At 45.3% G+C, this 15,033-nt stretch overlaps 1 protein-coding gene across 5 annotated transcripts in view; it reads right to left on the bottom strand.

Annotated features, from left to right (window-relative positions):
• Positions 1-15,033, bottom strand: part of ZFHX3 (zinc finger homeobox 3) — a 244,918-nt gene that overhangs the window by 89,864 nt on the left and 140,021 nt on the right. For all 5 annotated transcript variants that reach the window (XM_074314649.1, XM_074314652.1, XM_074314650.1 and 2 more), the window contains one exon: positions 9,968-10,199. In XM_074314649.1, coding sequence (XP_074170750.1) covers positions 9,968-10,199 — 232 coding nt within the window. The remainder of the gene's footprint in view (positions 1-9,967; positions 10,200-15,033) is intronic.

A 15,033-nucleotide genomic window follows, 5' to 3' on the forward strand; every position in this document is an offset into this window, starting at 1 on the left:
TAAGTTCTTTAGGTACTTCCAGCAACCAAATTCCGCTGGATGGAAGCCCAAGCAATTTACACCTTATAGAATTCTATACCATAGCAGGTCATAGAATGTGCCAAGGCTCTGGGGGGCATTTTTCCCAGCCAGAGCAAAAAAAGAAAAACAAAAACAGGACTACCAAACACTGCACAAATCCAGTGACTCTAGCTTGTCCTTGAAAGCACCACTGGGTAACAGAGAGGAGTCATTATTTCTATAAATCCCTTGCACATGAGCCACACACACAACAGCCTGCTGGAGCAAGTTGTACAGATGCCAAGACTGTCAAGTTTCACAAGAATATCCTTACGCAGGGCTGGCTGGCTGGCTGTTCCCTTGGGGCTTACCAGTAGGAGGTTTGAGTCGAGACTGTGTCAGGACAGGTGAGAAAGGACTCAGGGTATAACAGGCCTAGCGGACACAGTGCTCTGACCCCTTTCCTGCCCTAACAGGTTTCCTCAAGCGCTTCCGGCTTCCTCTGGAGGCCCCGTACAAAGAGATCGCTCTGTTTCTTCATATGCCAAGAGCTGAGAGCAGAAAGCCCACGAGGGACCGTGGGCACTGACAGCGCCGCTGGAGGCTACCTCCAGGGTCTCGCCCGCCTCCCTTCACCTCTGAGTCCACCAACATATCCTACCCTCCTTCACATCCAAAAGGACCACAGAAGAAGAAACAAGAAACTGGCTTCGGATGTCAGAAAGCCCATGTTATGGACCGAAATGTGTTTCCCCAAATTTCTATGTGGAAGCTCTAACCCCGATACCTCAGAGTGACTATATTGGAGACAGGGCCTTTAAAGAGCAGATTAAGTTAAAATGAGGCCCTTAGGGTGGGGCCTAATTCAATCTGACTAGTGTCCTTATAAGAAGAGACTGTGACGTACAGAGACACCGGATGTGCACACAGAGCAAAGGCCATGTGAGAACAAGAGAAGGCGGCATCTGCAAGCCCAGGAGAGAGGCCTCGGGACAAACAGAACCTATTCACACCCTGCTTTGGACTTCCAGCCTCCAGCAATGCGACAAAGTACATTTCAATTGTTTAAGCCACCACTGGTCTGTGGTATTTTGTTATGGTAGCCCTAGCAAATTAAAGTAGTTCACAAGGGAAAAAAAAATCTGTCCTAAGCATAGAATTTTGAATCAGTGAAAATGGTGAAAGCAAAGTGCACAGATTTTTTTTTTTTCCTTCATAAAAAGATGACGATTTTGGGTAAAATTTCGAGTTAAAACAACAGACAGGCCTGTTCCAAGAAAAATCACATACTGTCCAATTTTTAATATTCTGATTAGAGCAGATCTTCTAAAAGCAATAAAGGTTAAGTTAAAATGGTTAAAATAAAAGCTCCTTTTATTAACATATACACACAAGGTCTCAAGATAGTCTTGAGGTATAAAACTATAAAAAGCCCTTTACATCTATTCTGAAAGATACATCTTTCCAAAGTCCTTTCAAACTCCCTCACAACTGCTAATGGAATAGGCTTAAGTGATAAAACCAAAATTAAATGACTATTTGAGAACCTATTTCTCCCATACTGAGAAAAACTGAGAAAAGGAAGCAAAGAGAGATGGAAAGACAATAAAGGATACACCTTACCCAGGATGGCAGAAAGCATGCTGCAGGTGGGCATGGGCACCATATTTAAAATGGAAGCCAAAGAACATCACGGAGAACAGAGCCGAAACCCAGGCTGGACCAACTGGAAATCTGAGGGACCCCAGTGAGGAACTCAGGACTTAATTGTCCTTAATTACCTAGTTTAAGAAGGCTCCTAGAAAGTCCAATAGAACTTTCTAAACTATTCTATAAATCTGCAACGTCCACCGAGGCAGCCATGAGCCACATGTCACTACTAAGCACTTGAAATGTGGCTCATACGACAGGGAAACTAAATTTAAATGTTTTGTTTCATTTTAATTAACTTAAACTTCGATAGTCACGTGTGGCTTGTGGCTACCATACTGGGCAGGCAGGCGGAGAATCTGGAGAAGCTTCCTTGCTGCTCTCAAGGAATCTGGAAACCCAAGGACCAGAGAACCATGGACAGAGAACCATCAGTGCTCACACGGATTTGCAAGGCCAAAAAACTTTCCCCTGCTAGTTGATGTTTTAAAAGAATCATGTGAGACCATAATACTCATAATTGGGTCACAGTCTGAAGGGGGTTCCTTCACATCTGTAAGGCTGAGAAGACACCTTTGAGCTATTTCTGTAAGCAAAGAGATGCATGTTCTATTTTCCTCCCTGGCCCCCTACCAAGGTCAGGAACAAGTTTAATATAAGATGTAAGTAGCCCAAGAAATGGATTCTTTGCACATTTCTAAAGGCAAAACAAGGACGAGTCATTATTTCTCTTGAAAAATATATTGGCAACAAAGGAGATGTTAAATGCGGGGGTGGGGGGGAGAGCCGGGATCTGCACACGTGACAGCGGACAGTAGGTGATGACCGCTGCATCCTGCTTCAGTTACCGTCCCCTCAAATGAAATGCAGGCCCCAAACGCCAACCCCCTTCCCGCAGCAGAACACCCATCTCTGGCCAGTGACCCATGTTCACGGGAGGGTCAAGTTTCAAACTTTCAGGTTCCTGGAAAATCCTTCCAAAGGTGACCTGGAATAAAGGTTTCACCAGAATAACACTTGGTGTGACATGGCCTTCTATGTCCCCCTTGGGGATTCTTGTGGTTCTGGCTCTCTGGCATGCTCACATCCTTAAACAGAGAACTCAAATGCTCACCCTCATCGCCTGCGCACACACACGGCCTCTCTCCTAATTCCAGGAACCAGTAAGTGCCCTTTTCTTTTTCTTTTTTGCTGTGCCACTTGGTATCACCGTCTCAAAGTGGGCAGCACTGGGTGGCCGTGAGGGCACACACTACCAGCTACCCAAGAGGACAAACAGCATGGGAGAAAACCTATAGCCCCCACCAAGAACAAGTCTACCTGGCCCAGCAATGTATGACCTTCTGGATAGTCCAATACAGGGCAATGTATGCTCCAGTTTTCTACACTGAAATAAAACAGAAAAACCCTGGTAGCTTTGATCATCCAATAAAAATAAAGCAACTAGTGAATGGCGGGTCTAGAATATGAAAGGGTGAGTGAATGAGAATCACTGAAACTCAGCTACTGTGGGTAATTTCTAAAAGGTGCAGTACCTTGGTGTGGATACCCGTCTCTCCTTGAAAAGACAAAGAAGAGATTAGCTATCGACTCTGGTCCCAATGCCCAAGCAATGATCCTGGTGGTATCATATCCTCTCTGGAAGGACCCTTCCAGACCAGAAACATGGGACAACAGGGAAACAACACTTCACACGTGTCCACCTTCCAACAGACCAGATCATTAGCATATTTTGCAGAGAGCCAGCAGAAAAGTTTAATTGTCCTTAATTACCTAGTTTAAGAAGGCTCCTAGATAATGGCTCTCAGATTTCTTGCCTGGTATCGACATAATTTCCCTGACACTGGCTTCATTATGTCCCTAACTTAGAAAGAATAGCTTTCCAAGATGCCTTTCCATAACAGACGCTCGCGTTCCCAGGAAGGTGGGGCCATCAACTAAGAAGCTTGCTTGTATGAAGAGTCAGAGCCTAGCTTCCACACAGCTCTGGTGCACTGGGTGTGTGTGGTGTGGGGGTTTGGGAGGAGGGGGAGGGGAGGACATTAGCAGATACTTAGAGAAAGGACTAAGACACGGAATATGTAATCAGAAGCCATCACAATTACAAATGTAAATGAACAGGCAATTGGCGCTGACCTTTGTAGATTGTTAGAGGACTAATTAAGGCAAATCAGGAACTCTATTCCAACAGAAAAACAAGACAGCATACACCCTAAGAACTACTGTCCTCTTCATGTGGATGCAAAATGCAAGAGAATCAGGCAGTCATCAAACTATGTATGCGATACACTGACAAACAGAAAACTATCTCCACGAACAAAAGACAACCAAGATTTACACCTTGGTATATCATTAGTGATTCTGCTCGTATCTCTGGCTATAAGCTCCACCAATATTTGAGCTCTAGCCATGTGCCTCACACTCTATTAGATTCCATGTACATAAACAGATCCCACCCATGAAACAGCCAGATATGCCCATTATAGACTTTGCTTAGAATGGTTATTTTAAAAGCTTGAAGAAAAATACTTTAAAAAATAGAACCAAACTGTCTGTTCTTCTATAAACTCCATTTTTCATTTAACAATATTCTCTTCCATTTGATACATAATGATCTCCCTTTATCCTTGCGTTATAAAGCATCTTTCTAAAAAGTGCACCCTGAAGTTTACAGCCCTTGTCCAAATAGTCCTTCGTCAGGGAATGTATCTATGTCAGATAAAGTCATATTTTCTTCATTCCTTTGTCACCGCTTAAAATTTCAGTCACCCCAATTTGTTCTGATGTGCTTTCACATTTCACTTCTCTAGTTAGAAATACATTATCCCTACGCCTTCCCCTAGCCCCGCCAACAAGGTGTGCAGTAAAAAGAGAGAGGAAAAACAAAGAAAGAACACAGCTATCTGATTTTATAAAAACAATGCTTCAGAATTACAGAACTGGCCACAACCTATTTTAGTGCTATGAGAAAAATTACACTGAAATTGCATATAATTTAATTTAGCTAGTTACAAAAAAAAAAAAAAAAAAAAAAAAAAGATATATTTCATATTTAGAGGGCAGCCTTATGCCAGTTTTGAAAAATACAAACAAAACTAAATGAGAAAGTTGAAAACAGGACTCTTCTTATTCTCTTCAGCTGTATGGACTAAACAGAACTCCCTGAAACTTGGTTCAAAAAAAATGAGCCATCAAGCAAAGCCAGATGGTTGCAGTACAGGTTGTCACCAAGGCCACCTCATCACTTGGCAAGCAGCCTCTGCCTCCCTGACCCCAGGAATTCACTACCCTGAGCGTCAAAGATGTGTCATAAAGGGGGATGCTCCACGTACAATGTTCTCCGCAACTCTGAATGAGCGTGCCTTCTGTAAACTGAGTCATCACCCAATTGCCTCAAACGCCTGGGCTGGTGTATTAACCAGTGTATTCACGACAAGAGCTGAGAGCAGATGCCAGCTACGCCCCTCAACTTACAAAGTCTCGTGCAGAGTAGGCATTCCACAAAGAATAGGTCAATTACTACTGTGCAAAGTTTTGAAATTTACGTCTACATGAAAGAAAAAGTAGTGAAGGCCAGGGTAAGAGAAAACAGAAGGAGGAGTAGAAGAAAGAAGGCTGAGGGCAGAAACACAAAGGGCCTCTTGTCTTCTCGAAGCCCAGGGCACTGATAGAGTGAAATTAACCACAGTTGCACCCGGGAGCCAGAAATGCCTTTTTAATAAGCACACAGGGAAGCTGATCCTGCACACGACCCACCTATGAGAACGTTCCATCTTTCAAGAGTTTCTGGTCAGCTAAGGGAAAGTAAACAGCCGATGCCAGCAACTGAGAGATATCACCCAGTTGTCAGCCCACAACGATAGGCTTTCTCTACTTCTATCTGCGTGTAGGGATAAAGTAAAAAAGACCAAATCCCAACAAAGTCAAGAGACCACTTGGTCTTGCAGAAAATACACGCAAGCCAATAATCAAAAGAGGTTGCAAAAAAAAAAGGTTGGGGGTTGGGGGAACCTTATCTGGTTAGGTTACTTTCTGTTCTCTGAGATGTGTGTTTCGGGAAAAAAGGGAAGGTACCCTGCATGTGTGTGAGTGTGCGCGTGTCTGTGTGTGTGTGTGTGTGTGTGTGTGTGAAGCACAATCACAGACACCATCACACTAGGTTAGACAATTCAGTACAGGGCTCAGCCTGCCCACAAGCAGGACCATGTATGGGAGGGAGGCCTAATTACCAGCACATTGTTGGCAGCTAAGACGTGGCCCTTGGGTGGAGGGCAGGCCCAAGATGCTCTATGTCTGGCTCTGAGGCCTCTCACGGGGGCACGTGGCCAGCAGCAGGTGTAAATTCTGGCCACTCCCACAGAGTTCTGATGGGCGGAGGAGACTCACAACTTCTCCTTCTGCATATTTACATGGTCATGCGGGTTGATAGGCTAAACGGTGAATGGGACTGATTGGAAAACATGTTGGCGTATGTTAACAAGTAAAATGTGAAAAGATGACACTGTTGTTATCCCTGGGAAGAACCTATCCTAGAGTTCACCCCACCAGCCTCAGCAAGGGAAGTCCTGATACCTGTAAGAAGGTGACAGGAGAGCACGGTAGAAGGTCCTGAACTCAGAAAAGGAAAAGAAGTGCTTTTCAATGATTTTTGTGTAAAACTTTCTGGTATGTGAACAACAGAGGACGAAAGAAAAGGAAGGAAAGGAGAAAAAACACTATCGTTTAATTAGAAGATGTCAGAACACCAGAATCAAAGACGCCGAGAGACAGCACAAGCATTTACATGCAGCTGAGAGTCAGAACAGGCAGGCTCCCAGGTGCTCTGAGACTTCCTTCTGCTACAGACATGGCTCTTCTAGCTGAAGATTAAGGCCTGATCCTCGTGTTCGAGAGGAGACAACTGGGAATACTTTATAAAGCTTGAAGGTGATGACCTTCTGTGTCTTAATTCCACCATGCCCACAATGTCCCTTTTCTTGAAGACATTCTTTCAAAAGGTTTTAAGAGCCAATCCCTGGGGGAGGGGAGATGATATATTTTAAGATGAGTTTTCTTAAAGGAGTTTCCAAAACAGCATCAAGATACTTTTAATGTCAATATGTATATTACCTAATAACTTGTCCCTTTTATCATTAGTAAAGAGTACAAATTAAGCTGCAGTGTGTGAGACGGAGGGAGGTGTGCAGAATGGGGAGGGAGGAGGGTGGAAAGCAAAAACATGACTCCAGGCCAAAGACAATACAAAAGGATTTTGAAATACAGAGAGGAAGTCTATCATCTAGACTAAAGTTGCTCATACACTTCAGGGAAGAAAAAAAAAGAAGAACCCTAATACGCATTACATGAGAGAAACCCAGAAGGCAATGGTGTAAGAAAGCAACTCCAGAGCGGACTGCATAAATAGAAGTATTACATTATGAAACAGGGAACTGTTTGTTCCAGTCCATAGACCCCGGGTGAAATGGCAGCTGTACACTATTTAGTTTGGGGCACCTCATTAATAAAAAGGGAATTCTGAGCAGAGTGAAAGAAAGAATTGGAGAGGGAAAGGACCAGCTTTTAACAGAAGATTAAAACAATGACGTAGGCAGAGCTGGCAAAAAAAATAAAAAATAAAAACCACACAAAAAAACCCCTGAAACAAATAGGTCTGCGTATATTGGTAGAAAGAGAATCCGATGAAATGATGCAATAGTGGAGTAATGGGGAGTGGCAGGATCAAACAGAGGCCAGACGCCCCAGCGGGGAATGGGAACCCCCATAGCCAGATGGCACAATGGTCTCAGTCTTTGGGCACAGAAGTGTCCCGTGCTCCCGAGAGCACCCACACACAGAGGGATGGGGTCAGACACGAAGCAGAAGCCCCAGGGATTAAAGCATATGCACTTTAACCAGAAGAGGCATTTGAAAAACACATGGGAGAAAGGGATCAAATATATGGTGATGGAAGGAGAACTGACTCTGGGTGGAGAACACACAACACGATATATAGAGGATGTATTACAGAATTGCACACTTGAAACCTATGTGACTTTACTAACAATTGTCACCCCAATAAACTTTAACTAAAAAAAGAAAAAAACATAGGAGGGGACAGTCTCGCAATGACCTGGAGGTGACAAAAATGATCTTGGTACCCAACAGCACCTTCCCAAAGAAATGATTCATACTGACTCAGGAAGACTGGCCTTTCTACTGATATGAAACCTCAGCTCCTCCAGGGGGAGGAACCAGGCTCAAATCCGGGTATATCTTGCCATATGGAATCCAGTTTCAGTATGGAGAAGGGAGCAAAGTCAGAGCCGGGTAATAGGGACAGGGGCAGGTCGGCAGAGGGGTCTGCAGGGGCTCAGGAGGGAGGCCTCCAGGAGGAAATGAAGCTCACAGAACAACTGATACCGCAGAACCTTCGGAAATTTGGAAATGTCTACTCTGGAGGAGGGTTAGCCATGAATTAATCAGAGGTACCTAGAAACCCAGGGAAAACAAAAAGTTGTACAGGAAGGTAAGTGAAATTACAAAATTCTACATGGCTTACTTGTGATTAATATTTATAATTAGAATAATGAAAACACTGAATATTAATAAAACCCCAAATTATTATTTAATCCATAATGGGAGATGGAGGGAGCAGAAGACGGGGGGGGGGGGAGTGTGGGTGGAGTATGGAGGGTTTGTGTGTGTGGTGTCTGTGTGGGTTTATGGATGGAGTGTCCGTGGGGACAAGTGTGTGGATATGTAGAATGGCACACTGGTGAAATCCTCATCTTACAGAGTAGAAAACCAACAGATAATGTCTCAATTTTTTTTTTAAGAATAAAAAAATAGTAGTAGAAGTATGTTAAGAAATATGGAAATAAATAACGAAATAGAACTAAAACTTGAAAGGCACAGCTCTGGAAAACGGGATGGGGGTTTCATGTCATTTTTCACAATAAGGCTCATATAATGTTCACTTTTAAAAGCTACAAAAATGCGAAATTTGATAAAATAAAGATTAAAAATAAACACCCTACACAGGCAGGATGGCTCAGTAGCTGAGAGAGCCCTGCGGGCGACGGAGGGGTAAAGAACGGGCCCAGGTCTCCAGCTTGGCCAAGTCATTGGACAACGTGCAATCAGGAGAAAGCAGCCTGGAGCGGAAACCGTGAGCTCAGCGTCTATGAGGGGGCACCAATGAGAAATTCAGGAAGCTGTTTAAAGGACATCTGATAACACCAGGAGATCAGAGCTTCCAGAGGCTGGGAGCCGAGGGCCAAGGCCTCATGCCCAATGACGCCCGCACGTGGGGCAGACTGAGGACCGTCCAGAGAAGCAGGAGGACGAGAGAGGAACGCACCCTGGAAGCTCAGGGAAGGGGGCTTCATTCAAGATGGGACAATGAGACAATTTCAAAGACTACAGAAAGAAAAGAGTAAGGTCCAGCAGGTAGCTGGCAGGTTGGACAATTCCAAGGTCAGTGGTGATCTCTCAATGGTAGTCAGACGAAGGGAGGAAACAGGCTAATGGCAGGCTGAGGCCTGCACTGGCGATGACCAATACAGACTGTTCTTTCAGGAATCGTGAAGACTCTATTGTAGAGAAGGAGCAGGGCACAGGATTAGGGGAGCGCCTTCATTTTATGGATTTTAAAGAGGCAAACGACTGTCCTGTGCTTCCAAGTTGAGAGAAAAGAACTGGAAGGCTGAAAAAATAGGAGAGGGGTGATTCTACCAAGTGGGGTCCCAGCGGGAATGAGAGTCATAAAGAGGAGAGGGGAGGTTCAGAAAAAGGTGACTGTGGATGAGATGACAGGAAGGAGGCAGCAACGACGTAAGTTCCCTCTGGAAGGTCCTGACAGTGGGAGGTAATAGGCAGCACGGAGCACAGAACGGGAGTTGCTTTCCAATACAATCGGAATGTTTACAATAAGCACTTATTTTGATCCTCTCACATTATTCCTGACAGACCAGAGTTGAAGCCACAAACTGCCCAGTCTTACTACCAAGCAAGACATAATTTAGCCCTTGGTTTGTCACTCTGAGCCAATATACTGAATCCGGAGTATATAGCGGAGGAATTTTGGGATTTAGACAGAACATCTCCTGTTGGCCTGCTCATTGGGCAGTGGCTTGTGACACCTGAAGAAAAATGGTGCTAAGTTCCTTTAAAAACAAAAGCAACAAACCACACATGTTCCTTCCAGAATACAATGGCCACCTGTGAGGCTGGTGATGGACAGGAGGAGCCAGCGGCACCAAACCAAAGCCCTCCGGAGGCCTCACGGAGGACAACCCCCAGCCCAGCCCAGGCCTCACAGGCCTGGCAGACCTCTCACCTGGGTCAGTGGAGGGGCACCTGCGGATGGTGAAGATCTGCCCCAGGTCCTCGTCTTCCTCCGGAAGGCCCTTCTGCAGCCGCTGCAGCTTGCGCAGGCTCTCGCTACGCTGGTGCTTCATGGAGCGCACGTGCTGGATGAGGTTCAACTTGGCCTTGGTGGAGTAGTTGCACAGGACACAGTGGTAGTAGCAGCTCTCGCCCTCCACGCCGCTCTCATGCTGCTGCAGGTGCTGCGAGGGCAAAGAAGAGGGGCACGCCTTGGGTGAGCCACGGGAAGCCCACCGCCGCCACCAGCCCACCCCAGCCTGCGTGCAGCCCGATGCTAAGATGCCTCAGAGGGTGTGCTTTGTGTTCCTCATGGACCCTCCTCCAGCAGCTCTCTGAGGACAAGCAGTGTTGTCTCTCATTCCCGTGTTCCCCAGGAGTTCCTTCCCCTGTGGCTTTTCACAGTACTGAAAATGCTGATGGATCGGACCTTCCCCGTAATACCGGTTTTCCTGGCACAGTAATTAAAGGTTCCCCTTTCACTCTCCAAAGCATCCTGCTTTATTGAGATCAGGGGTCAGCAAACTACAGCCCTTAGGCCAAACTCAACCTGCTGACTATTTTTATAAATAAAGTTTTAATAGGACACAGCCATGCACGTGACTTTACGAACTGTCTACGTCTGCTTTCAAAACACCACTGTTGAATAGTCGCAACAGAGAATGTATGACCTGCAAAACCTAAAATATAACTCTCCGGCCCTTTACAGGAAAAAGTTAGCCAACCTTTGCTTTGGGTCACCTGTCCTGTCCTATATAGAATCCTAAGTTCAGTAGCACAGAGCCAAAGAAGGTGACTCAAGTTTCTGTATTTATAACTATAGTCTATTAAGAGAACCCAAAATTAGGTTTCCCTTTGGATCAAAAAAAAAAGGACAGAGAAATAAATTTCTCCCAAGTAGTTCCCTGTCAACACCTCAAGGTCATCTGGCTTAGTGCACAGATGGTCAACATTACACTCTGTATTGTGTTTGTGCAGACACAGTACTCTGATTCGAGAACATGGAAGCCCAAGACCCTGCAGGAAGCAGGCACACACAGGATTCATGTTAGGGGTGCGAGAACAGTAGAGGTCATGAAAATAGCAGGCCCCAGACTTCTGTGCCTAGAAGACGTAAAGATTATGCAAGGATAAAATGTGCAACCTTTTTCATGCCTCTTTGAGAATATGAACAAGGCTATGGACCCATTTTACTAACAGTGAACTGACTGGCTCTTAGTATAGAAAGGCCATCTCCTTCAGTACAAATGACTCATTTTAGGGGAGGAGAGAACTTTTATATTGTGTGCACATAAAGCAGGGGAAACAATTCCAAAGTGCGTAAGTGTCTGAACCAAGGTAACCTAGCTAGTTAGTGGAAAAGAGAGAACTAGAACCTGACTCTCAGCATCCTTTTGGAGAGGGGGAGTCAGATAATGGAAGTTTTTTATGTGTTCACATCGTCAACTGTCCTTCCCTCCCTCTCCTCGCCCTCAGCCCCACTCCTGTCCCCGGAACCTGGTCCAAGGAGTACATGATAAACGCCTCGGAACTGCTTTCTGCTGCTCCTTTCTGACCCGCACTCATTCTGTGCGACACCCATGCCTCCATAACTGTTTCTGGTCCTGCGTGGATATGTTTCTTGTCCAGATTATAATGAAAGGTACTGAGAAAGAAGAGCAATTCAAATGCCCTGCAGTATGCTCAATACTGAAAATACCAGAGTGGCCCTACCAGCATTTCCTCTCTAATGACACTGCTCTGAGGCCCATGTGCTCACATGTACATGTCCAATGATCATTGAAAAAGTGTAACAATTCCAGAAGCATGTTTGTTCCTTATTGCAAGAGAAAATATGAATGCATCTACTAAGTGTTATAGAAAAATCACTGTGGGGAGGTGAGGGGGGACCAGGTCCTCAATCACGTAAACTGGCTAAACTAGTCCACAGTAACGCTTGCTCTGGGGCCAACGTGCAGGGAAGAATGCAAAGGGCTCCACAGGCACCAAGAGAGAAACATTCCCTTTCCCCCAAAACGGGTGACTTCACATAGTCAAGTGCACAGCCTTGGAACTAAACAACATCTCCACCGTCAACAGCTGTCCTAGAGCCATTTCACAACCAGAAGGAACTTGAAGAACAAGCGAGCTCAGCGTTAACTGTTTAAGACATTATGGCAACTGATAATTAAAAGCTACTTTTCTTAAAATAAATTTGAGCTGTTTTGTTTTGTCTTCTTTTTATGGTTATCTTTGATGTGCCTCCTCTGAGATAAGGCGCCTTGCAGAGAATTTCATGAAGATGGAATGCACCAAAGCGATGTGTTCTGGAGGCTACAACCCTTCCTTCCAGAAGGAGGGTCTGATGGACTAGACATAAAGGAATAAAGATGAGCATGCCCACATTCATTCCCCCTGACCTGTCTACAGGGCCCCCCAAAAGCCAAAAATTGAACCAGGATACTCCTATATTCCTCGGAAGGAGGGTTTGGCTTGGGATTGAGGCGCAGGAAACTTGCCCAAGAGCCAGGAACTGCTGTGTTAGGTCACTAAGGCCAAAAGAATGATATTTATTAATGCTTCAATGAAAACCGACTGAATAAAAGATAACAGGGAGAAGAATAACCATGGAATCCAAAGCCGTAAGTTCTATTGAGGGATTGTGGTGGTATCACAAACTATGAAACCAGAGCAAGAATCACTAAAGCATTAGCCCCAAATTCCCATTATCTCCCACAAAACAGGATTTCCTTGCAATTGGCACCGAACTTTTAAACATAAACATTTAATATGGGCGTGAGGGTTCTTTTCAAAATGGCTGGGGTTTCCCATCTCAGAGCCAGAAGAGAGGATAACATGGCGAGAAAGAGTTGGATGGGAGGTAAGATATCACATCTTTTGTTCTCAAATCCCTGGGCTCTTTCTTGAGTGATAGGGCTGTGTGTAAATTCTGAATCGAAATAAACATCATACTGGGCACTTTGCTTAAAAAATTACTGATATGATGAAGATATTCCAAAACAACTCTACTACACTGGAGCTCACGGTGGTATGGTACATACCAGTCTCTCGTGACACCAGGAATTCTTCTGCCACTTGAGAGCCGTTTTGGAAGGGAAATGGGCACACACCACGAATGGTGGAGAGAAGGATGAAAGGGAGCAAGGCAGACGGAGGCACAGCCTCTCCCACTTATCCAGCTCTAGGGAACATTTAGCGTCCTCTCTCAGAGACTTGCACAAAAGCTTCGTTCGCAATTCCAAGCTTGCTTTTGCACTCAAATTCATTCTCCAGACACACACACTAATCCAGAATAAACTATTCCCCAGTTGCTAGGAAACACCTACTTGTAAGGGTGATGTCCCAACTTAAACGTCCTTCCGCTCACGACCTAAGTTTCCTGATGTCTACCTGAATGTGACAGATCCTGTTCTCACCAAATTCTTAAATTCCCACTTGGTATTTCTCAGGCTGCCCAACCTGGCGCAAACAGAGGCCCCAAGCTAGCAGCAGGCTTCTGACCTCTGTGACCTTCTCCACACCATCTGGTCATTTCCCAGGCCATGAGTGGGGCAATGCCCTGACCCTGTTGGCCAGACACCCTCTCCCTCCCAAGGGGCAAAGGCCTCATCCCCAGAATTCCACCCTTGGAACGGGTCTAATAAGAAGCAGCAGGAAGGGGTGGGGCTGGAGGGGCCGATGAGGACTCCACAGGGGCAAGTCAGTCAGCCAAGGACATGCTCTCTCTGCAGAAGAGAGTAGATGTTTTCATTTGGAGAAGGAGGGAGAATAATTTGTTCCTGACCCAGCTAATTAGAATACCCTCAATTGGGATCACAATGTATTTAATTAAATTCACTGTAATATAAGAAGAATCCACCAAGGCACAAATCCCAGTGGAGCATCAATAAAGGAGCTGCCTCCTTTCAGAGTTCTTGCTCTCCACGCCAGGCAGGAAATGCTTCTCCCATGCAACCCCTCAACTCCCCAGCCCTCTCGGCCTCTATCACAGAGCTCTCCCATCCTCAGGGCAGGGGACCCAGGTTTTGTACTTTCCATTTTTCTTTACTCTGTTCAAGATTCCTATCTGTTCACCTCTGTCAGGTCAGGTGTACAGTTTAAAAAAAAACACACAAAAAAAACACTTCAACTGTGGTTCATGTGCATGTGTGCTACACTTGGGCCCAAAGAAAACTTGCTGCTGAACCCATTGGGCAGGGTTCGGTGCTGGATTAATTCTAAGTGTCTACAACACATTAGACACCGTGCAAACACACAGATTATGCCTTACCCTACGTGCGTAGCCTGCAGACGATTAAGGCAGTGGTGACTTAGAGATGATATGCCAAGGGATATAAGGAGGGCATCCCCTGGCTGCAATACCAGTGTGAGAATATACAAGCTGGATCACTGAAAATCACTGACTCACTAGACAAAAACTGGCATCTGCCCGCAAATTAATAATGAGGAAGTATGACCAACTAGTAAATCAAGAATGTCAATCAACCTGGCTAAACACGAGTGGCGACTGAGGTACACCCACACTCACGCAGTCCCACCAGGCTTTCCCTGGAACCCTGAATCAGCCTAAGGCTTTCCTGGATTTTCCCCAATCTCACGGACTGGCGTAAAAAGTGCCTGCAAAAACGCTGCATTATATGAATGGCACTGTACAATCCTTTCCACTGAAAGAAACTTCTACACTTGGCAACAGGATTTACTTTCTGAAAGTTCCAAGATGTACAGCGACCTATGAGAAGGAAATAAGTATCCAGTTTGACTCATAAAGGGAAGCAGAAAAAGAGCTCAACAATCTCCAACTTCTCCAAACTACCCCCAGGCAGCAGAGAACAGAGCGTCCTCACCGCCAGCGATGAGGAATTTGACTTACACACATTATGTGGTCAGCACCTTGTGCTGGAAATGATCAGAGTCCTTTTCCTGCACCTCTGATCTTGTGGGAGTTATTTATATTTGAAAATGCTTGTCCCACCTCGGTTTAGCTGGAAACATCTAATGTCTCACATCTTCCCTTCTGGG

This window comes from Rhinolophus sinicus, linkage group LG11, assembly GCF_036562045.2.
Source record: "Rhinolophus sinicus isolate RSC01 linkage group LG11, ASM3656204v1, whole genome shotgun sequence".
In the NCBI taxonomy this organism is placed as follows: Eukaryota; Metazoa; Chordata; class Mammalia; order Chiroptera; family Rhinolophidae; genus Rhinolophus; species Rhinolophus sinicus.